We start from the raw sequence: 25626 nt of genomic DNA on the forward strand, positions 1-25626 counted from the left end.
TTCTTAATTGTTCTTCCCAACTTCCCACAGGAAAATTACTAACCAAAAAATTTAGAGAAACCTTCATTTTCTAAAATAGAAAACTTAGGGTTACTATCAATAGTATTTTTTGAAGTAACAATAAATAGCAAAATCAATAATAAATCAGGATTACTAAAGAATAAAAGTGTAATTACAAAATTGAATAAATATAATACACATAGTAAATAAACAAAAAATTATTGACTTATCCCACTTGTCTCCCATGAACTGCTTTTGTCATAGACGTGTACACAACTGCTTGTGTTGGGAAAGAAAGGCCATAGCTTGGAGTCAAACATGCCCATCCAATACGATGTTGAGTATGTCTAGGGTTTTCATAGCTTGAAGGCAAACATTTTCATCCAATACGATGTTAGAGTATGTCTAGGGTTTTCTCATAGATGGTCGAATTTCGATGACCAATGATAAAGACTTGCTTGTTTTTGTAAGTCCACCTTCCAAGCCTTCCATTAACCTTTCTAACTTGTATTCTATCACTCCCTTACATCCTCGCATCTCTTCTACCCTAACCTTTTCTATCTACTGGTTTTCCCCTCTTCAGTCCCCTTACAGTATAAAGCACATAAGTCACTTGAGAAATTGATGAATCTAATTGTACCATAAGTTTAGTCTGTGATTTTACCAGAATTAAATAACCATTACAAGCAAGGAGATTGAATGCAAGGAACAAGTGGAAGAAGAAGAAGAAGAAGAAGAAGAAGATGATGGAGATAAACTTAGACTGCGAAAGACAAGTAGAGACAATTGTACTTTGGCATTCCCCAACGTCAATTACTTATTGATAACCAATCAATTCCGTAAAGGATAAGATAGAAATAGAAAGAAACAGAAACTCCCCAATCCTAGTTACAATCGAAGTCTAACTGGGAAGTCCAAAGAATAGAACAAAAACCCCTAACACATACTACCTAATGTAGTCCTAGATAGGTAGGAGACCTACTAGGAGCCAAACAACAGGATCAAATAACAAAAGGGGTTGCTGGTTTGAATGGACAGCACTAGCATTTAGGTCAATTCCTAGGGTTAGGGTAGGATAATAGGAATATAGTTTATACGATTAAACTAGGCAGGTTTTGGGGAGTTTAGAAAGCTAGATTTGGTTAGGTTTAGATGAGAATTCAAAATTCCAGAAATTAGGGTTAGGGTTTCAGGTTTTGGGCTTTAGAAATTAGGTCAAATTTAGGGTTTTGAAGGGCAAATAGGGGCAGTAGCTTAGGCCGAGTGTAGGGGGTGTTAAGGAGAGACTATGGTTTGAATTTGAAGTAATTCTAATGGTTAAATATGGCTGGGCAGCAAGATCTAGGGTTTAATGGAGTTAGGGTTTATGGGATTCAAACAAAAAATAAAGGGGATCGATTGGGGGAAAGGATTAGAGGGTTAAAAGAAGAAATTGGGTGTCAAACTTACTGGAGATTCCACTGGCAGCAGCTTGAACAGATGTGAAGGATAGAACCACCTTCGAATTGAAGAAGATCCTCCCAGCCGTCACGGCGTAAGGAGTCAACCGGATTCCACCAGTCCCTTTCCACCTTGATAGAACCACAAGGATGCACACTCACAAGGAGCAACACTCAACAGAGCATGGCAGCAACAATGGTAGCAAACAAAAGCTTTTCATTAATCAAATTCTTGTTCAATGTTTGCCCCCCTTACAACCTTATATAAAAGACTCAAAAATAGACTTCTATTCTAAAAGGGAAAGGCCTAACTCAATCCTTAACCTATTAGGTAACTAGGAAACTAAAATACTAAAAGAAATAGACTCAAAACCTGGCTGGACTTATAGAATCCTAATCCAGCCCAACTTACATCGCATGACCACTTAAACAAGTCACATGATCACTTAAGTGATCACATGACCACTAATTACATAAAAATCAAAACTAAGGAATTAAAACATTTAATTCCGCATGCAACCTAATTACCCATATTTTAGGCCTATAAAAGTGGCCTATTACATAGAAAACCCTTGGGATCAAAGGCCCAACATATATATATCCCAACCCTAGACTTATTCCTAATAAAAGAAGCCCAGTTTGGTGATAATTTTGCATCACTACCGCTACACATATGAACCCCCACAGTACATAGGGGTACATTGTACATATTTTAACACTCCCCCTCAAGCTAGAGCATATAAGTCACCAATGCCCAACTTGAAACAACACTTCCTGAAAGCAGGACCAAATAAAGGCTTGGTAAACATATTACCAAGCTAATCAGTAGAAGAGACGAATGGAGTAACAATGTGTTTCTTCATAACAGCATTTTGCACAAAGTGCTAGTCAACTTCAATGTGCTTGCTTCTCTCATGAAATACTCGGTTGTTGGCAATGTAGATAGTGGCTTGATTATCACAAAGCATCTTCATAGGTTGAGTAACTGGAAAACAACCAACTTTTAAAGTAGAGAGTTCAACCATATCAACTCGGCTATAGTATGAGCCATAGTTCTATTCTCAGCCTCAGCTTTAGATCTAGCCATAGTGGTTTGCTTCTTATTTTGCCACGTGACAAAAATGCCACCAATAAATGTGCAATAACCTGTGGTAGACCTCCAATCTCCATCAACACCAGTCCAGTTAGCATCGGAAAACCCTACCAGATCAATATTCTGATGAGGACGATAAATGAGCCCCTTCCCAAGAGCCCTCTTAGGTACCTTAAGATACAACAAGCTGCCTCCTAGAGAATATTCTTCTGTGATTGCATAAATTGGCTAATAACACACACAACAAAGGAAATGTCAGGTATAGTAACATTTAGATAAATAAGTTTCCCAACCATTCTGCTGTACCAGTGTGTATCATCCAAATCTTCACTATCACCTGTTCCAAACTGCTGATGGGGATCCATAGGAGTATTAACTAGTTTAGATGCAAGCATACTGCTCTTAGACAAGAGGTCTCACACATATTTGCGTTGTGATAGATTAATTCCTTTCTTGCTTCGTGTTACTTCAATATCAAGGAAATAACTGAGGGAACCCAAGTCTTTTATTTGAAAATGCTGATGTAGATAAGATTTTACCTCTGCAATTCTCGATACATCATCATTAGATATGATAATGTCATCAACATAAACAATCAACACAATCACTTTGGAACCCCGACGACGAACAAAGAAGGAGTGATCTGAAAAGCATTGTGAAAAACCGCACTGGGTTACAATCGAGTTGAATTTGTCAAACCAGGCTCTAGGTGAGTGTTTCAAACCATAGATGGCCTTGTATAGTTTGCATACTCGGTGAGAATTAGGGGTGAAACAGGGCTGGGTTTTTTAAAACCCTAGCCCAATCCTGAGTCCTTTTAACTCAACCCAAGCCCAACCCGGCCCTAGGTCGGACTGAGATATCTCAGCCCAGGACCAATCCTATTGAGTTCAGCATAGCCCAGCCCGGCCTTGATTGACCCTGATTGGGCCGGGTTGGCCCTGATTGACCTTGATTTTTGCTAGGGCCTGGTTGGCCCTGATTGACCAGTCTCATGTGATTGGGTATTGGTATGTTTCATACTTGATTGACTATTAGACTTTTCTTTGGGTTAAAAAACTTAGCCCAATCTTAAAATTTTGAATACTTTTGTTCAATAGATAATTAACTTTTTGTTTTTTGATAAACCAATAGATAATTAGATACTAAAAAAAAATTGCAAAATGTAATCAATAAATTGTAAAGCATAACTTAACACAGGGCTGGGCTGGGCTTAGCCCGAGGCCTCAACCCTGGCCCAGCCCGACCCTAACCCCGGGCCTGAAAATTTCAACCCTAACCCGCCCTCAAGGTTGAAAAATCCAGCCCAAGCCCTGTTCGGGCTCAGGGCAGGCTCGGGCCGACAGGGCCAAACTTACACCCCTAGTGAGAATTCTCCCCTTCAGCAACATACCCTGGAGGTTGCTCCATATGCATTTACTCCTGTAGATCACCATATAAAAGTGCATTCTTGATATCCAGTTGATAGAGAGGCCACAGTCTAAATCCACAGCCAAGAAGATAAGGAGCCGAACCGAATTTAGACAAGCAGTAGGTGAGGTCTCAAAATAGTCCACACCATATGTCTGAGTAAAACCCTTCCAACCAAGCAGTCCTTAAGCTGTTCAACTGAACCAATTGGATTATACTTAATTGTGTACATCCAACGACATTGCACAAGATCTTGACATAGAGGTAAATCCACTGGGGTTCATGTTTGTCGAGAGATTAAGGCATCCATTTCTGATCCATAGGCAGTTTCCACCTAGAAAGAGATAAAACTTCTTGATAAGTCTTAGGAATGGAGTTAGTAGATATGGACAAGGCAAGATTATGTAAAGGAGATGGAAAGTGAGATATAGAAATATAATTCTCAATTGGGTAAATTGTTGGAGCTTTGTGAGAACGGGTACCTTTGCTAAGAGCCACTGGTAAGTCAGTTAAAGGGGAGCAGTTTGAGTGGTGGGTTGCTGATACACTTGCAATGGTGGAGGATATGAGACAACTGAAACATCATCAAAAGGACAAGAACCGAAATAGGTGGTGCACAATTACTATCAATCTCATGATTAGAACTAGGTACAGGAGGAACAAAATATGAAGTACTTTCAAAGAAATTTCAAAGAAAGAGACATCGCCACTGACAAATTGCCGATGAGTAACATGGTCATAACACTTGTACCCTTTCTGGGTTCTAGAATAACCAAGGAAAATACACTTTACAGCCCTGAGAGACAATTTATCTACTTGAGGTTGTAAAATATGAGCAAAGCAAACACAACCAAAAACCTGTGGTGGCAAAGAAAACAAGAGTGTTTTGAGAGACACAATAGAAAAAGGTGAACTGTTATCTAGAATAGAAGAAGGCATTCGATTGATTAAATAACATGCAGTAAGAACGGCATTACACCAAGAATGTTTGGGAACATTCATATGAATCATGAGAGACCGAGCAATCTCCAATAACTCGTTTGATGAATTATACCATGATCAAAACAAAAGGCTGAAATTTCCTGTTGAGTGTAATCGAGCATTATCAGAACAAAATACTTTAATAGAAGCATCAAATTGGGTCTTTATTTCGTAAAAATCTTAAAAAACAGGGGAAAACTCTGAATGATCTTTTAACAAATATACCCAAGTTAAATGGGAATTATAGTCGACAAAAGTAACAAAGTAAGAAAACACAGATGTCCGGATGAACTAAGGAAAATAAAGACACTACGAGCTGGAAAGGATGATTGATGATGCATCTTGAGTTCACAAGCTTCACACTCTAGGCAAGGCAAAGATTTGCAACTGGGTACCATATGCTGAATCTTGGGTAGAGATAGATGTCCTAATTGAAAATGCAATTGGAAAGAAGAAAGAACACCAGTAGTAGTAGCAGCAGAAGTAAAGGGACCAATGTCATTCAAATAGTAGAGTTTAGTCTGCTCAAGCATGCTACCAATTGTCCTCCTTGTTTGAAGGTCCTGAAAAACACAATAGGAAGTAAAGAAGGCGATAGTGCAGTTAAGAGATTTAGTCAATTGACTAACAGATAACAGACTTAATTGTAGCTGAGGTACATGAAGAACAGATGACGAGGTCATGGGTGTAGTAGGGGAAACCTTACCATGACCAGTCACCTAGGTAAAGGATCCATTAGCAAGAATTACCGATGAAGAGTTATTAACTTTTGACAATGAAGAAAAAAGTTTGACTTACCAGTCATGAGTAGATGCGCCAGAATCAATGATCCATAGAGTGGAAGGAGTGGGTGTAAAGAAAGTAGATGTACCTGTGTGAGCCAAAGTGGCTGTGGACAAAAAGGCGTCGGTGGATGGTTGAAGGTTCTGGAGAAGTTTTGATAAGTGGTTGTAGTCATCTCTAGACACAAACCCTGATGAAGAAACTCCAGATGAAGATGCAATATTTGTCATGACCTAATCCTTTTAAGGTTAAGATCCCAAGACTTTGATCTTCCCGACACATTCCGTAAAGCCCGGAGATTTTTTTTTCCAACTTAATAATGCAGTACTATTCTAAAATCTCCACAAATATAAAATAATCTCATCAGTCAAATAACATAAACCTCAATAAATATAAGTTCACATCCACACGGTCTGACTGTCTGGTGAGTGGTGACATTTAAAACTTGAACCAAAATAATTTATTACATCTGTCCAATCCTAAATCATAAACTACTGACAAATAATAAAATAAATCTCCCATGAAACATAATTACCGCTCATCAATAGCTCCCTCCGAGCAACGCAAATCTCCACTACTGATCTGTGAGGAAAAATAATGGAATGGGCTGCAAAGCCCAATAAGATAGAACAGACATAACAACACTATAAAAGGAAGTATACACATCATCCTGTAAATCATGCAGTAACAATAATCTCATTAAAATGAGTTCCAACTTCCAACCTTTCCAATCAATGCAATACTTATTAAGGCATCAAGTACATATAATGCACAAGTATGACTGACTGCCAAAGCACAAATATATGAGTGAGGTCATCACAACGACCGGCCAGCCATCACCGCGTGCCAAGCAGGGCAAAAAAAAATCCTACCACCCTAGGTGGTGCATCACACATGGCTATCGGGGCATCTCGCTGGCTAGGCGAGGTCAATACTACCATCCCAGATGGCGTATCCTGTTGATCAGACGAGGCATCTTGCGGCTAGCGAGGCAATACATCACATCTCACTATAGCACCCTGCACACAGTGCTCAACACATAACCCCCTGTTCGATAGGGTTGCAGTAAAGTCCAATACCATGCAAAACAATCCCACATTCCAACATAGTACATCATTCATATAACTCACATGCTTAAATATGAATTGAAATGGAAAATCATCACAATGCAATAATGATATAAATAATACTGAAACATGTGAATTTACACAGGCACACACAAGTGTAGTCATGCCAAGTTCTACTTACGAAAAACACATGAAAACAGTCGAACGTATATAGATGTAATTATGTCATGTTATACTGACCTTGACGACGGAGGGTGGGCCTTGGTGCAACGGTAAAGGTTGCTCCATTGTGACAATATAGGTTCAAGTCTGGAAACAACCTCTTTGCGAAAACAGGGGTAAGGCTGCGTACATTATGACCCTCCCCAGACCCCGCAGTGGCGGGAGCCTCGTGCACTGGGTACGCCCTTATACTTACCTTTACGATGCTTAGATCAAATATCCCGTCGACGATCCAAACACTCTAGTATCTAAACACACATGTAATGATCCTTAGCAATCTTAATTTAATAAGATAAAATAATGATCAACTTTTTTCCCCAAATTCCTATTCTGGGTCATTATGTATGTTTCTCCCTGTTAAGGTTCACCAGTAGCAGTCTGGAAAAACTACTATTTCCCCATTCTCAAATTTTATGGGTTATTAACTAACCCACTGGTTATGATCTCCTCCAAAAACCGGATTCTAATTATGCATGGGCAGTTTCAAGTAGGACTTGCATCTGCTCAATTATGCCTTTCCGGGTGACAGCGGATTCAAGGGCGGTTGCATCCGCCCTTGCATCCGTCCGAGCTAAAACCCAAGATTTGAAGGGTTTGACCTCCCCAATCCAGTCCACTTGGATTTTCAAGCCACAAGGGTGAGGGGAGGGTTTCCTAGGATCCACTAGGGCCTGATTACCATATTCAATTCATTGGTTTTAGAGGACTCGAGGAATTGAATCCCCAAAGGTCAAATTCTAGGCTTTTGAATAATGAAACCCTAGATCAGCAACAAGGGTTGCAAGGAAGGGTCTTAGGGTTGTATTTAGAGGGTAAGGCATCATTAATGAGGTCCAACGTATAACAAAGATCATACCTTGGGTTCCAAGTGGAACCCCAGGTCAAGCTTCCAGTTTAAATGATTCCCAAACTCAAAACCAAATAGGGGAAGAGGGGTTTAAGGGCATCAAGGGTAGACCTTAGCACCACAATAGGTCACCTAATTAGTATATTTAGAGGGCACTTTAGGTTGTAGATAACCCCCATTAAACCTTAAAAAGTCTACTCAAATGACCATGAAGTAGATGAGGTCACCGGGGTATAACTCAAATTCCAACAATGTTGTCAAAACAAATAGCAAGGTTTGGGCCCACTTTAGAGGGCCTTCCTTGCCGATTGGGTTAAAGGTTTCTTCATAAGAAAAGTAGCCCTTTAAGTCTAGTTTACAACGCAACTTGAATCACGTCGATACGATAGGTATAGAAAAAGTTATGGCTAAAACAGTGAGCAGGGGTCAAGTGCTTAACAATTCCGGGAATGTGTGGATGCAAGGGCAGTTTCACACAGGATTTGCATCTGGCCGTGCATTTGCTTGCACCCAGAACACGATTTTCTTCCCCAAAACTCAACCAAATTGATCCCCAAGGCCATTAATGGCTCCAAGGCCTTGTGGGGATGGTTTCTAAAGTTCATTAGGGTCCTATTAACCCTAATGGAACAATGAATCGAGCCATCTATGGTCCATAGCCGATTACCCATCCCAAACTTGCGTTTTTCCCCCAAAACCAAAACCCTAGTACTAAAATAGGGAAACAGAGAGGGAGAGATGGAAAGAGTGCTTACCAATGGAGGGATTAGGAGCCAAGGCTAGGTGAACCCCCTTGATCTCTTTCCTTCTCTTCCTTTGGCTTGGACTTCAAGAGGAGAGGAAGAGGGTAGCGCACAAAGATGTGGACAGCAAGGGCTCCCTTTCTTCCCTCCCCCCTTCTCTTCTTTTTCATCTCTTTTCTTCTTTTCTCTTCTTTCCCTTCTCCACGAAATGAGAAAGAGCTAAAGAGCTCAACCCCTTTTATAATTAAAAAAGATTTAAGGGCCTGTTTGGTTGGGTCCCTTTAGGCTTAAAACTCTTTAAAGGCTAGGGTGGGCTATAGGGGCCCACCTACTTGACCCCACATGGTTTGTAAAGATAGGGATGGGGTCCACCATGCCCGGGAACACCAATGCAACGTCCGAGACACGGGGCAAGTGGGTCCCACACAAAACCTACTCCAAAAGAGGTTTCACAGCACTGGTGGATGCAAGGCTGGGTGCAACAGCAGTCTTGCGACCACCCTTTCATCCTCCTGTGGAATAATGGCTTTTCACTCCATGTTTGGCTCTGGGCTTTGGCCCGCACTTCAAGGACTTTAAGGGGGGTATGTATACATACCATCAAAGCTTTAGAATCTCTCATGGCTTCCTTCCTTTGGAAAGGGGCTGAAACCACTAGATTCCTTCACCCCACCAGCTGGGCTTCTGTTTGCCTCTCTAAGGAAGAGGGGGGGGGCCTTGGTTCTCCGCCGTATAAAAGATGTGAATTCTGTGGACTTCATTAAGCTGATTTGGAAGATAGCCTCTAAAGAAAACAGCATTTGGGTTGACTGGATCTACTCTGGAGTTCTTCGGTTTGATTCTATTTGGACAGTCTCTTCCTCATCAGATGCTTCTTGGGTCTGGCGCAAAATGCTTTCTCTCAGGACGACGGCTCTCAAAGCAATTCATTCCAAGATTGGAGATGGTTCCTCTACTGCTCCTCTATTGCTCTTTGGTTGGATCATTGGCACCCTAAGGGTATTCTCATTCACTCGATCAGCAACAGAGTTATTTGTGGCCTAAGTAGGTAGTCTAGGGTTGCTGATATTTTATCCAATGGCGACTGGAGCCCTCCCACCACCATCCACCCAGGTCTTATTGAAGTCTGGGATGCTTTGTGCTCTATCCCTAGAAGACCTTCAGGGAGGTGTGATTGTGTTTCTTGGACTCCTTCCTCAGGTGTGTTTAAATCAAAAGATGCTTGGAACCTGGTTTGGATTAGAAGTGATCTAGCTCCTTGGAGAAAGCTTGTTTGGTTCAAAGGCCACATTCCCCGGCATAGCTTCACTGTGTGGCGCGTCTTCACCAACTGCCTCCCAATGCAGTCCTTCCTTCGCCACTGTCAGATCCCAGTTTCCCCTTCGTGTAGTCTTTGCTGGAACACCTCGGAAGATGCAACCCACCTCTTTTTTGATTGCTGCTTTCCTCGGCTATTTGGAAGGGAATCCTAGGCAAATGCTGGCCTCGTTGTCGAAGAATCCTTCCCTTCTCTAGGGAATGGTTGTGGATTGATATGACTTTCTCGGGCTCTTCGTTATGCGACACAGTTGGTAAACTAGCATTTTGTACTACCATCAACTAGATTTGGATGGAGCGTATATTAGGAAATGGACTTCCAACTCCAGGACTATTGACCAGATTTGGGACTCCATCTCCTTCGACATCAAGGGAAAGCTCGTAAATGTAACTTCCCTTTGTATTGGAATGGAACAAGCATATTGTTGTCTCCTGGGATCTCCCCCTCTCCTCCCTCAAGCCGACGTCCTCCTCTGATTGAGGCTGTGTTAGCTTGTCTTTTGTTTCTCTCCCCCCCCCTTTTGGGGTCTCTGTTGTTTCTTTCTCTTTGGTAATGAAATTTTATATTCACCCAAAACAAAAAAAAACATCTAGATTTAAAAGCTCACCCTTGGCTGGTGTCATTGACTATCAAGGCGAAATTCCATCATTTGATCAAGCTTTCCCATTGACTGCCACGGTCCAAGGTCACAGGTGTTGACCGTTGGCAGCGTCGCCACACCTACCAATGAAAATTCAATTTAGCTCGGAAAATTAGGGTGTATTTTGGGTGTGGGTATAACAATGTTGCCCTAAGGGTATTATTGTAACTTGTGCTTCATTATGATTATTATAAATGGAGAGGACCTATGTCTCATTAACAGAAGTTCAATTCCCCAAAAATATTCCATCACTTCCCAATCCTAGTTACAATCGAAGTCTAACTGGGAAGTCCAAAGAATAGAGCAAAAACCCCTAACACATGCTACCACCACACATATGTACCCCCACGATACATAGGGGGTACATTGTACATCTAAAATCCACTTTTGTCCCTTTTGCTTTTCTATCTTGTAGTTGTTATTTTCTTTTCTTTTCTTTTCTTACAATCTTACCTCCCCCGTTTTCATCATTGCACTTTAAATCCATTTCCAACCCTAGTTCCTTGTAACAGATCAGCAACATATGTTTACAATCTTAGTCAGTCAACTATCAGCTTTTAGCTTCTTTTCTAAGCTAAATTCAACCATTAGGCCTTGCACATCTTGCTGTTGCTAGCCTGGGATAGCTCCTTACTGTCACTTTTTCCATTCAAATCTTTACTATTCTCTATCAGATTAAAGGCTTAATCAGATAACCATAAATTCTTTCACTGCTTTATTCTCAGAGTATTCTTTCCATCCAACATACAACAACAACAAACTCAGCCTTATCCCAACTGAATGGGGTCGGCTACATGGATCCTTGCAAAACAGAGTTTAAAAAAATAAAATAAAATAATAAGAAAGAAAAGAAAGTAAGAGGAAAGAGGCACAGCCCAAGAAGCCAGGAAAATCTCAACTAGATCGGGTCAGCAACATGGATCCTTGCCCTCCAATATGCTCTATCCGAGGTCATACTTGGTACAAGACCCAGACTACTCATGTCATTCCTCACAACTTCTCCTATGGTCATTTTAGGCCTGCCCCTAGCTCTTCTAGCTCCTTCAATCAGGATCAGATCACTCCTCCGTATTGAGGCCTCCTCAGGCCGCCATTGAATATGGCCATACCACCTCAAACGACATTCTCGATTTTGCCATAGCTAGTGGATTTGGTTGTCTTACTTTGGCACCTGGTTGAAGGAGAATTTTGACATAGCTAGTGAATTTTTGTTTTCCTGATTTTCTACTTCCAATATTGACTGAAACAAGGGTCCTTCTGTTATCAAGTCATCTTTTTGAGCCATCCTTCTGGATGTCTGTGGTACTATTCTGAGAGGAACTGAATCTCCTTGAGAAAAGGAAGCAACTTTTCCTGATAGTTGATGTGTATAGGAACTTGTATTTGCTTCTCTTGTGGATTATATTATTATTATCATTATCATGAGCAGCAGCAGTTGTAGTCTATCGTAGTCTATCGCCATCACCAGTATCATGGAGTTTATAGTAGCACTGTCATAATCATTGTTGTCGCCATTATTGCCATTGACTCATTGCCATGACGTGGCTTCTGACAGTTAGGACAACTTCCTGCAATTTGAATGACAGAAATTGTTGATGCCATGTGAGAAGCACTTCTATTAACTGTGCTTTTTGGGAATACCAAGTGCCTATGTTATTCTTAAAACATAAGAGAAGCTTTGGAAATCAAATGCCATAGACATTCATAACCACATAAAGATCCACCCCGAAATATTGTACTTCAACTCTTCAAGCAAATAACTCTTCGAATTCCTGTAATGTAGATGGTTAGGATCACTGCTATTCATGATGATGCATATAAGCTTTAGCCAGAGATTTGAATGCTCTTTGGTTTGATACATTCACCAAAGGATGATATTATTATGTTGGTGGACGATATTGTTCATCAGCAGTTATGGACATTTAATTCTATGGACCTACAACTGGAAGGCATTAACATTTTTTAGAAGCCTCTCTCCCAGAAAACTATGTTTGGCCTTGTGGCAAATGGGTTTTAGATGATGTAAAAGTGTGTTTGTTTTCCCTTGATGAATAAAGGAGTTCTCTTTTTTCTTTCTTTGTTCGTCTCTTGTTTCTGTTTATTTACATTGGTGCATTGTTTTTGTTGGTCCTATGCTGCTGCTGCTAGTTGTTGAATTCGTAATTTGTCTTTGTGTTAAAACAGGAAGTTCAGAAGGCACTGTTGAAGCTAAGCGTCCAGCTAGTGATCCTATGCTAAAGGAAGCTGATCTATCACTCTCTTTAGTCACAATTACAGCGCCAGAGTCAAACAGAGAAAATGGTCTGATTTGGGCATCTTCTCCTGATCGTCTTGAGCCACCTCCAAAACCATTCCACCACTCAAATAGCTCAGACTCTCCCTGTGGATCAGAATCTGGCTCTGACATCTTTGGGAAGCGAGAAGTGATTCACAAATTGTGCCAGCAGTTGAAGAGAAGGGATGAGATGATCTTGGAGATGCAGGATCAAATCACAGCATTCCAGAATTCGCTCAATGTTCAGCTGACGCATTCTGCTAATTTGCAGTCACAGATTGATGCTGCAAACCAGGACCTATTTGATTCTGAGAGAGAAATCCAGAGACTGAGGACAGTCATTGCAGATTACTGTGTAGGGGAAGTAGGGCCCACCAAGAAGCCCACAGTAACGGGGGATTGGTCGGCAGAAGGAAGAAATGTTCATAGTAATGGGTATGCTGATGGGGAGAGGATTGAGATGCTGAAGAGGGAAGTGGGAGAGTTGAAGGAAGTGATTGAAGGAAAGGAGTACCTGTTGCAGAGCTACAAGGAACACAAGGCAGAGCTATCTGCTAAGGTCAAGGAACTGCAGGAGAGATTGGCCTCTCAGGTACCTAGTATTTTGTAGGGAACTCAGTTTTTGTGTATGTTTTGGTTTTTCTTTTGTTTTTCCAAAAATGTGGGAAAGCTGGGCTTCCATAATTTCCTTGAATTCAGTTCAAATGTTTCATTCTGTATAATTATGTGTGTCCGCGAGAATGAGCAAAGAAATAGAGAAGTTGGTTTACCACAGTTCCACTTAAAAAGGGAGAGGATTGAGATGCTGAAGAGGGAAGTGGGAGAGTTGAAGGAAGTGATTGAAGGAAAGAAGTACCTGTTGCAGAGCTACAAGGAACACAAGGCAGAGCTATCCGTTAAGGTCAAGGAACTGCAGGAGAGATTGGCCTCTCAGGTACCTAGTATTTTGTAGGGAACTCAGTTTTTGTGTATGTTTTGGTTTTTCTTTTGGTTTTTCCAAAAATGTGGGGAAGCTGGGCTTCCATAATTTCCTTGAATTCAGTTCAAATGTTTCATTCTGTATAATTATGTGTGTCCGCGAGAATGAGGCAATGACCAAAGAAATAGAGAAGTTGGTTCACCACAGTTCCACTTAAAAAGGGAGTTTTTATGGAACGATGTCCTGCCTCTGGCTGATTGATAGAGTGATAATGTGCTTCTCAGTGAATTTCAAAATTAACACGGAGCCATACCCGTGGTTGACTCAGAATGCTTTAAGCAGTTGTAATTAGGGTTGCAAGTTTGACCTGGCCACCCCAAGTCCGCGCCCAAGCCCAACAAGGCCTGAGTTGGGCTTTTTCAGCCTACAAGCTCAGCTGGGTCTGGGCTGAGTTCTGGGGATCTAGGCTGGGCAGGACTGGGGTTTTATAAAAATTCGGCCTAGCCCAGACCAGTTGCAGACCCTCTAGTTGTAAATTTTAATGTTTATGCTTAGAGATGTAAACGGATCGAATTCGGTCGGATAGAGGCATTATCATATTCGTATCCGTTTATATTCGAACGGATTCGGATAATATCCTATCGGTTTTTCGACGGATTTGGATAGTTTTTGGATAGTGACTTTTTAAAAACTGATTCTCCTAAATGGATATGAACGCGGATCGAATACGAATTTTCGACTATCCGTTGACATCTTTACCGTTTTTATGATGAGGGCTAGGGTTGAGACTTGAGAGTTTAATAACTACCCTTTTTTCTACCCTTCTTAGTTTTTGATTTTTCTCACATAGATATATGATTTCATGTATCACATTGCATAAAATAATATATATAAACCAATAGAAAATATAGAAAAAGAATCACATTATCTTAACTTATAAAATTATAAAAATAAGATTAAAAAATCCAATAAGGTAACTTAAAAAGATAAACGGACACAAAGATATGTTTCAGATATTTTATTACCGTCGGGATTGCTAAACGAATCGGATAATAATCGGTCGGATAGGGGGATTATCATATTTGTATCCAATTAGTTTCGGACGAATTCAGATTCTCCTAAACGGATACGAATGCGGATCGAATACGGATTTTCGAATATCCATTTGCATCTCTATTTATGCTCGGCCAAAAAAATAAAAGGAAATTTACACATACCACCCCTGAGCTTTGACGAAAGGATATTTTCACCCCCCAGTTTTGAAAAATTCTGCGTGCCCCCCTGAGGTTTGCAAACGGTAACAAATAAGCCTATTCCGTCAGTTCATGACTAATATTATTAAATATTAGACTTGAATTGATGGAATTGCCCTTCTAAGAAGAACCCCCCCAAAAAAAAGGTGAATTGATAAAATTACCCTTACAAAGGGCAAAAAAAAAAAAAAAAAAAAAAAAAAAACTGCAACTCATCTTCCCCAATTCGTTGCAGGTTTCAAAACAATAAGGGGTTTTTTTTGGCTCGTCGATAGCTTCTCTACTTGAATCACCAATTCGAGCTCCCCTCCCTCCAACGCCACTGGAAATCTGGGAATCGGAGAGGAAATATTGAATGGTTGGGAATAAGGAAACCCTATCGCCAGTCATGGAAAGTTGGTTGCTGGGTTCATCAGAACAGAAACGACACTACAAGGATCCAATCAGCCTCAAAACATTTTCGTCCACTCCCTAGCCCTCTGCCCTTGACTCATTTAAGATTTTGATTCTTTCCAAATGTTCTCCATTCACTTTCAACCCTACCATGAACCAGAACAGAAACGACATTATATCTTTTATCAAAAAAAAAAAACCCAACTCTGAAAAACAGAAGCCCTCTTGTGGGATTCGATTTCCCATTGCAAAGCATAAAATGGACGCCATCTTGTCCAATGAGATCAATTAATATGGGCAACTGCTAATAATACCGAAATCCCTCTTCTCCTTCGAGCGGCAACCGATCAAGTTATAGATACAAGCGTTCCAGAGAAGAATGAATTGAACACTCTGGAAGCAAGTGGAAGAATACGAGAGGAGAATGATAGAAGAAAGCGGTAATTTAATTTGCAAGGAAAACAAAATAAGGTTAGGAATTTGATCTTTATTTCTTGCCAGATTAGAATTCTTTCTCTAATCAAGTGGATTGGTCCATGTCAATTCTACAGGTGCCGCCGATGAGATTGATTATCCATTACTGGGTTTTTTTCGATCAAAAAAGAGAAAAGTAAGAAGGTCTCTTAGATTACGTTGCAAGACAACCAGCACAGGTGGAAGAGGAAACCATGAAATCGGAGAGTAAAGAAATGGGTTTCGAATCTCAAGTTTTGAATAGAATTAAAACCCTATTTCTCTTTTCTTTATTCTCTCATTCTTTTTAACTCTATTTTTGCTCCTCGATCGCTTCTCTGCTTGAATCCCCAATTCGATTGGGGAAGATGAGTTAGTTGCAGGTTTTTTTTTACAATTGTAAGGGTAATTTTGTTCATTCACTTTTTTTTTTTCCGGTTCTTTTTAGAAGGGCAATTCTGTCAGTTCAAGTCTAATTTTTAACAGTGTTAGTCATGAACTGACGGAATGGGCTTATTTGTTACCGTTTGCAAACCTCAGGGGGGTACGCATAATTTTCTAAAACTGGAGGTGAAAATATCCTTTCGTCAAACCTCAGGGGTGGTATGTGTAAATTTCCCAAAAAAAAAGAAAAAAATCAACTAACTGGTCAATTGAAGTTAAAAATTGCAAAAAAAAAAATTTGAAAAAAAAGACTTTATCGTATCACATCACACAATGATTTCGCATGGTTCATATGGTATGTAAATCATGATTCTTTTTCATTTTTTTTTTTGGGTAAAGAGCAAATTTATTGATGAAATCCCTTAGGGAAATAAACACTACAAAAGTCACTTAACAGAATTGGAAACGAAACTTGGGAAGGAATCCTCCCACGCAAAGTCAGATTGGAGAGCTGCACCAATGCTTGCTAATGCATTTGCTACAAAATTGCCATCGCATAGAGTGTGGCAAAACGTAATATGACCAAATTTAGAGAGTAATAGAGGCAAGAATTTGACAGTCCCAAATTAGAGGACGAATTCTCCAAGGAATAGAGTGACCACATCCCTTGAGACTATTGATGATCATGATTTTGTCGATCTCTATGTAATATTATCAATGTCTTTACATAAAGCCAATACCATAGCCTTTCGGACCGCAACAATCTCAGCCACCCCAGCATAATTGGAGTCAATTCCTGCAACAAAGCACAAAATAGGACGTCGCGTGGCATCACGACACACTCCACCAGTACCTGCTACATCAACATTAAATTTATAAGACCCTATAGGAGGAGAGTTCCAGGAAATAGGAGCACGAAGTCTCGTCGGCCTATTCACTACTAAATGATGGAGAGGCTCCTCTGTGCCGATTGAGGTTTTGCGAAATATAGCTCCAGGGTCAGTTACCGTTTGTCGAAATGTGAGGTCCAAATAGGAAGTCCAGAGATTCCATAAGATATTGAGTGAAAGAACCCTTTGCTATTCGCATTCTTTCAGTAGTAGAGCTCATCTGTCGCAGGACTTGTATGACTGTGTGGTGAGCATCCACTGATTCAGCCGTCTGAGATAACTTCGCATTGATCCACACCATTTGAGCCACTGGACACCTAATCATCAGATAATTTGAGTCCCCAATATGATACATACATCTGTGGCATGTGGTAGAAATGTTGACCCCCTCCCCCTTTTTGGATGAGAAGGTCTGCTAAGGGTATTCGTCCATGTACGAGCTTCCATATAAAGATCTGTACCCTCGGAGTATTTGGTGTATGTCATAGCTTAAACCAAAAAGGTTGGGGTGGTGAACAATCCTCTTGTAATGCCAACGGTAAGTTGAGGCTATCATAAAATTCCCAAATACTGTTGGGAGCCAGATAATACGATCTACTAATGCAGGCAGCAGAAAGATCAAACTGGGAGAGTGAATTAATTGCACAAACAAAGTGTGCAAATATGGACAAAACAATAAAATGAAGAACAAAATTGAAAACAATAAATGGATAAATATGGGCTAAAACACTTCTCTTCAAGGATGTGTAGTAACACCAAGAGATTGTAATCTCTTTAAGGATGCAATGAGAAAAGCTCCAACTCTTCTAGGATGGAGTGACAACTCTTCTAGGTTTTCAAAAGGGAAAACACCAACTCTTTTAGGCTTTTCTAGGGGATGATCTCTTCAAGATTCAAGAACACATCTTGGTTTAAGAGAAATGCTTATAATAACTTTTCATTCACAAATCTCTAGTCTTCTACAAAATAAGATAGCTAGGCAAATCAAAAGAAAACCTAAAAGCTCCTACAACATCTCAACCCTTGATTCAAATGAGGTTCCAATAGTCAAGATTACATCTTGATTTATGAAAACTCTAGAACTTCTTCTCTACTTTCTTGTTGGTTGCTCCAAACAATAAGTACAATGTCTTGGTTCTTATTTCAAGGTGTTGATACTTGTTTCAAAGAACCTTAGTTATTGTTTTGAGAAGTCTTGATGTTATCTTCAAGAGAAGGGTCAAGAGGAGAAAAACTTAGTCAAAGATATTTTGATAATGGGTGTTGCATCATCATCCGCTATTAAACTCTCCACATCATCATTCCACAAGGATAGATCAAGAGGCTTTGTAGAGATTTCCACTAGCAAGGCTCTTGTTAATCTTGGGCTGGTTCTCTTTTGATTCGGTCTTGAAGTCCGGCCTTGCTTGGACTAGTTTTGTTTGTGATAGATGTGGGCTAGGCTTGCATCATCTACCCTTGGAAATATAGGTAGTGGTATTTTAATAATAGCTTGGGCTTGATCGGGGGGCCCAACAATGATAGACTTGATCAGATAGACATGAGTGTATATCAATGATGTCTGCCACCGTCATTGGTGCATTTCGAGGAGTGGGAATGGAGCCAAGGATTGGGTACTATTTAGTATCTAGTTATCCAGCGAGGGATTGATGTCCTTACCATCACCAACTTGGAAAAAGATGGCTTTGCGAAGCAAAGGTATAGATCCCACTATGAATTTCCAGCCCCACGACGACGATTGTGGAGCACTAGCATGAAGAATATCTGACCTAGAAAAATACTTTTGCTTCATGGGCTTACCCCATAAAGATGATTGAGGGGTTAACAACTCCCATTCTTTCTTTGTCAACAATGCTTGGTTCATTGGATCCAATCGTTTAATGTTTAATATCCTCCACTCCTTTTCAGTTGACAAATCGTTTTCTAGCTAATAGTTGGAACATTGGATCCTTCCTCTTTGGCTCAAAAGAAATGCCTATATATATGTAGAGTCTAATTCTTCGAGGATCGATGAGGGGAGGCTAAAGCAAGACATTTAGTGCAAAGGCATGGCTAATAGGGTAGATTGAATCAATGATGTCTTTCTAGCCGTTGATAAATATTTTGACTTCCAAGATTGAAGCTTCATATTAACCCTTCTAATTAAGCCCAAGAAGTTTGATTTCTTGAGTTTACCTGATACTCGCGGGATTCCCAGGTATATGCCCACAGTTGATGAATGGGTGATATGAAAACTTCGTTCTAGCTCTCTTTTGATTGTCGAATTGAAGGAACATTGGGACTGTAATGAGCCCTTGTTTTTTAGGCATTCAAGCATTGTCCAGAAAATCTGCAAATAAGTATCAATAGCCTCAAGAAAGTTCCTTGCTTTCAAAGACTTAGCTTGGCCAAAAAGGATGAGATCATCGGCGAATGCCATGTAGGAAACTGCTTCACCATTCCTAGATAACTTGATACCATGTATTTGATTATAAAGTGTAGCTTCTTCCAGATGAGTAAAAAGAACTTCCGCACATACAACGAAAATAGATGGTGATAATTAAGGGATAACCTTGACATTATATATCCTCTCCACGATAGGGTGCAGTAAGAGAGAGGGGAGCCATTCAACAAGACAGACATCTGTGGGGTCTCCATACAAAACATTATGAGTTGTATCCAATGTTGTTGAAAACCATAATTGTATAAAGTCTTTCGAAGAAATCCCCATTCAAGCCTATCATAGGCTTTGCTCATATTCACTTCCACAGACATGTAGCTGTTGAACACACAGTGCAGATGGCAGTGACTGTGTGTTGGTTGTCATTGTTGTCAACACAGTGCATGTGTGTTGTTGTGGTCAACACAATGCATCTTGGTGCAGTTATAACGCTCAGGCCAGTCAAGCAGCATTCTAGTTGAGTAGACATGCTTATGGCAGTACAGGCAGTGACTGGATTGTGTCCTCACCATCCCCAGTAGTTCTTACAGTGTTCACTACGGCAGTGATATCATTACAAGGGTATGGCAGTGTATACAGAGGTCCCATAGTGTTTGGGAGTCATCCAGGGGCATTTTGGTCATTTGACAGTGTCGTGGCATGTTGGCAATGATACTGGAGCATCCGGAGATTATGTGGCAGCATGAGATTGTTCATTGCAGTGTTTGGATACCTTATATAGCCTTGGGTGAAGGCTAGGTGCATTAAGAATATTGATTTTATAGGTTTTCGCACTAGCAGCGTGTTCGTCGGTATTTTTGGAGTGTATATTGATAGAACTGGGTGGACCATTCTACATGAATATTTTAGTTCGTCGAGTCTTCTTTCCATCGGTTCAAACGGTTCATCAATCCGACGTCAAATGAGGGAGTTATGATTTTTTCCGTTTGGATGCGCAAATTAGAAGCAAATCTGGAAAGTTGGATTTCAAATTTTGCTCTCGGCCAGCAGCTTAAGATCACTTTTTGGTCTCAGGGGTTTAAATGCAAATAAATATAATTATTGTCTATGATGACATAAATAAGTGAGGTTAGAGGGGCTCTTTTTGAAATTATCAAAGTTGAAGAGATTTTCAAAAAACAGGAAATCATTACTCTCCCACGTGAAGGCTGTGAATGGATGAGTTAAAAAGCTTTTCAAAAAGTCTTTGATTCCATTTAAAAGCTTTTGATTGGTTCTTCAAAAAGTACTTTGGAAACTGTGCCAATCTCTCTCTACCTTAAGAGAAGTACTTTAATCAATGTTTGATTGAAGATTCCTTTTATGTAAATTCCATTGGTCCATCTAAAAAGGGCTATTTAGTCTTTTACTTAATCTTTTGTAGAAAGAAGAGAGAAATGGTTCTTCTTCTTCTCCAAAATGAAAAAGAGGCTTCAGAATCGTGTAGAGAAAAATAGAAGAAAAAGGGAGAAGGAAAAGGAGAGGAAAAGAGAAGGAAGGAAGAAGAAAAAAAGGGGTTGCAGCCCTAAGCCCTAAGAGGTGTTGTATGCATCTATGATTTGAGTCTCCCTCTCTATCTCGTGTCTCCAGCCCTTCCTTGATGCCATTGATATTCTGAAATCATAGAACCAGAACTTCTTTAAGTGGTTGTAGCCAAGAAGGAAGAGGGAAAAGAGAAAAGAAAAAAGAAAGAAGAAGGAGAAAGGAAGGAAGAAAGAAAGAAGAAGAGAAGAAAAAGAAGTTTGAAGCGTCATCTCAAGCACCATCTCAGATTCGGTGGAGGAAACAAAGAAGAAAGGAAAGGGAAAAGAAAAGAAAAGAAAGAAAATGAAGAAAACAGTGGTTTCCCACACTGCTAGGAACCACTCCAGGACTCCAAGGAAGAGCGCACTTGAAGATTCCAGTTCTCCATCAAATTGGGAGAAATTGAAGATTCCAGTGAGCCACCGAGTTGCCGGACTCCATCACCGGACATCGTGATCAAAGACAAGTGCATGGTTGTGAGATTTTCTACACTTTATTGCCTGTTGTGTTTGATATACTGTATTTCCATTGCATATGCTAGCTAGGTTATACTGCCATAGACCTATGCTATGTGGATTTCATTGTAGGACATTTGTATAAGCCCAATTATTTTTATTGAGTTGTCCAGTTGCATCTGGACACAGTGCTGGTTACCAGTGGGTGCTGGGAAAACCATTGGGGGTAACACCCTTGTCTCTATACTTAGAGATAGAAGCAGGTCAGATATCCTGAGTCATAGGTGTGACTGAAACATCATCTGCCGTGGGTGCGGCTTCTCAGTTTTATGCTGGAAAAATTAGTGATGAGTAGATGCTGAGGTCCAAGTGACCATTACTCCGTGCACGTAGGCAACTTGCCGAAGCACGTATATCTCTGCGTTGTGGATGCTTGCTTGCTTTGGTTAGAAGTGCCTTTCTGCAGGATGGGTGTACACACTTGGTAGAGCCTTTGAGTCTGGCTGGGGTGTGTACACGATTTTGTGGTTTGTATTCAGATCCTCCAGTTGTGATTGAGTCAGTGTGCTTGAGTGAGGGATCTCCAACAGTTGACATAGCGACTCTTGGCAAGCACTTTGTTTAGCAGCTCTTGGCAGCAATATCGGTGATTGTGGTTGTATGTAATCGTGTCAAGATTGCTAGTTAGAGTGTGGTTGTGTGCCTGTTTGCCTTTTAAGAAGACTGTGTGGTTGGTTGTGGTGAGTGTTAAAGATCTCAACAGGTGATCTAGGAGGTGAACCTGCTTGAGGGAAAAGATTTTTATAGTCCACTGATTCACCCCCCCCTCTCAATGGCCATCACTGTTCAACAGTAGCTCTGACAACCCCTATGGTGAGATTTTATCTTGTGAAGAATCTCATGGCTGATCAAGACATCATCCTGAATATGGCATCCTTTAACAAACCCATTCTGGTTAAAGGAGATGATCGAGCTTGTTAAGGAGAGGTCTGAGTCGTTGGACCGACCAGAATTCTAGAGATGATCTTGTACGTATTTGAAATTATAAAAACTAATGAATGGGGAAGAAAGTCTCCAATAGTCATAGGCATTTGGTTTTTGGGATCAAGGCAAGAAAAAGCTTGGTTTAGTTGTCTGGTAAAGGTGCCTTGATTAAAGAATTGTTGGACCATACTGGTGATCAATGGCCCCACGTACTACTTGCCACATATATATGTTGGAAAAACATTCCAGAGAAGCCATCTAGGCCAGGCGATTTTGAGGAAGGCATCTTCATGACTGTTCTATAGCTAGATTTCATCATCTGTAACTGGCCGCAAGAGCTTTGTATGGTAATCTTGAGATACTCTTCCTCTGATATGGCAAAAATAATGATCATCTACATCATCCACCGAAGAAGTGAAAAAATGTCAAAAGTGTGAATTAATTACTGCCTCAATTAAGAGGGGCTTTAATTTGTCTGTGATGTGTAGTCCATTATGATGCAATATCCCTTAATTCATTCTGTTCCGGGCACGTCGCTTCTGGGTTAAGATGTGAAAAAAAACTTGTGTTGCGGCCTCCATATGTTTGATTCAGCCAATTCTCGACTTTTGGTGCCATAAAATTTCTTGCTGAGAGATAGTACGACGAAGCCATACCAGAAGCTGATTCTCCACCATAAACCTTTCACCATTCATCATCTCGATTCAAAGGTTCTCATTCATATAAAACTTGCGCGCGATTGACGATGAATCCGTACCTCCTTTTGTGGCAGATGAACAACAACATCTCTATTCCCTTTTTAAGAGGAGTACCTTGAAGTAGAGTCATAACTCTATGAGAGATTGAGAGAGAGAGAGAGAGAGAGAGAGAGAGAGAGAGAGCCACATATCAACCGAAAGATCCCAGTTTATCTCTATTAGATTCTGGAATCTCAGTTCTTCTAACTAGGATGCTTCAAATCTGAAGGGTCGATGTATCAATGGAGTAGGTTCATCAGTCGCACGATGATTAGATGATGTAACAAGCTGGTGTTTGATGGAACTGTGTGGAAATAATTCTAACAAAATCAGTCGTACGTAGCTACACCCCTATCAATTCAATTCTTGCTTCTATATATTCGAGAAGTGTGCCTCTTTGCCGGCTATTCTATGTAAAACGGTATCCGGTTCAACTAAACCAACAATGTGCATGAACTCAGGAAATTTAGCTAATTGATTCGGTTGGATAGCTCTACCTCCTCTTTTGTCTTACATTGACAAGTATGAAAATTTTCAGTCTCCAATTAACAGCCAATCAAGGAGAATTTCTAAGTGAAGCTAAGGTGTCTTGATTCTCTTTCCTCACTGATCAACGAAGTGGGACCAATCACGTTATCAAAGCTGAGCGATAAGAGGCAAACCTTATCAAAGCTGGTACATAGGAGACATTTACTAAGGAAGTAGAGAGAGAGAGTGTGTGTGTGTGTGTGTGTGTGTGTGTGTAAATAAATGACCTAATCTTATGATTTTTCATAAACATCACATTCCATTCTCACGTGAATAACAATCCGAGAAGGCAAAAGAGATGTTGCACGGCTTGACTTTATCTAATTGGAACCGACCTAAGCTACAAAGATCTGTTTAAATCCTCACAAACTCATTATTGGATATAGTTGATGCATAAAAGTAAATGGGAGAGGGATCCTAAAAGGCAACGTGCCGCCCCTGGGAGGGAGCAAAATGATCACCCTGCCCCTTATGAAAGGAGAAAATCCCACTTTTGTTGATGCTTTCATACATGTTTCCATGGGTATCGTGCAGACATATAGTCCATGCTGCCTTTCAAGTTGTTATTTTTTTTTCTTTCTAAAGTAAATTTATATGTACATAAGTGTTAAAGCCCACCATTTTTTTTTATTTTTTGAGTAAAAGCATGAGAAATTTTATTAAGAACAAGGTGAATTATACATGGATGAAGTTAAACATAACTCCAAGATCCATGGATCAAAATTGACCAAAAACGCCTTCCTTGTCAGGAAGTCAACAACACTATTGACCTCCCTTGGAACCGATATGAAAATGAACAACAACTAAAGTAGGATGACAGAGCACTAGTGAAAATGGAATAACATTCTCTATGGCTTCATGCGTATCTTGCCGCTGCACAGAGCAGTAACAGTAGTCAATCCCCACCCGTCGATGATCCCTATGACTACAGCGGCGATTTTTTCAGCCCTTCGATGGGCATCGCACTTGTCGTCATCATAGGCGTCTTCTTCATCTTAGGCTTCATCTCCATCTTCATCAGCCGTTGCAGCTTGCAGGGGTGTGAAAGTATTAGCCTTCAAAGTGGAGAAGGTGGAATGTCAAGAAGGGGAAATCGAGGTCTCGACCCCGCCGTGATCGATATTTTTCCAACCTTCGCCTATTCATATGTGAAGAGTCACAAATTGGGTAAAGGGGCTTTGGAGTGCGCCGCATGCTTGAACGAGTTCGAAGACGAAGACACGATTCGATTGCTGTCCAAGTGTGACCATGTCTTCCATCTTCAGTGTGTTGATGCTTGGTTATTTAAGCGCACAACCTGCCCAGTCTGCCGGGCTAACCTCGTTCCTGCAATTAAGGATGGAGAAATCCCACTAACTAAGGAGTCTCGACTCTCGAGACAGTGAGAGCTCTCTCTATCTATTCTAATTTCTAAGCTATCCGAAAACAGGTCTACAGTTTCCTCTACATCTATCCCTCTGTTGTTATAAATAGTCTTTACAGATGATGGATGAATGCCATGCAACTCATTTGAAGGTTTTTACGAACAAGGCAAGGTTGGAGAATGTTTGGAATCTTAAGAACGTGGATTTCTTAGAAACTGTTTCAACTTTGAAGTCAGGTCGCCATTGAAGCACAGCAGACAACTCGCTCCAATCTCTCTCTCTCTTAGAGACAAAAAGGACAACAATTTTTAAACTTTGAAGTAGCTGCTGCGTAACAGGAGAGTACTTTCTGAGTTATCTACTATATTCAGGTTTTTTCAATTCTGCCCTCCCGTGGCGTTAATCTATTGCTTGTTGGAACGATGAAACCATCTTTGTCCATTGGCTTTTTCACGAAAACCGTTTTAGAGTTGGGTTTGAATCTGTAGAGGATCCGTGTGACCTG

General features: G+C 40.5%; 2 protein-coding genes across 2 annotated transcripts in view; both read left to right on the forward strand.

Moving 5' to 3' along the window:
- LOC122650332 overlaps positions 1–13599 on the forward strand; it is an 18060-nt gene extending 4461 nt beyond the window's left edge. Inside the window, exon 6 of the mRNA XM_043843728.1 lies at positions 12728–13599. Coding sequence (XP_043699663.1) covers positions 12728–13428 — 701 coding nt within the window. The 3' untranslated portion in view covers positions 13429–13599. The remainder of the gene's footprint in view (positions 1–12727) is intronic.
- Positions 13543–25142, forward strand: LOC122651251 (E3 ubiquitin-protein ligase ATL6-like). Its single transcript, XM_043844555.1, has 2 exons — positions 13543–13752; positions 24639–25142. The coding sequence occupies exons 1-2, from the start codon at positions 13543–13545 to the stop codon at positions 25140–25142; spliced, it is 714 nt and encodes a 237-aa protein (XP_043700490.1).
- The last annotated feature ends 484 nt before the right edge of the window (positions 25143–25626 follow it).

The sequence above is a fragment of the Telopea speciosissima genome, chromosome 2, assembly GCF_018873765.1.
Source record: "Telopea speciosissima isolate NSW1024214 ecotype Mountain lineage chromosome 2, Tspe_v1, whole genome shotgun sequence".
In the NCBI taxonomy this organism is placed as follows: domain Eukaryota; kingdom Viridiplantae; phylum Streptophyta; class Magnoliopsida; order Proteales; family Proteaceae; genus Telopea; species Telopea speciosissima.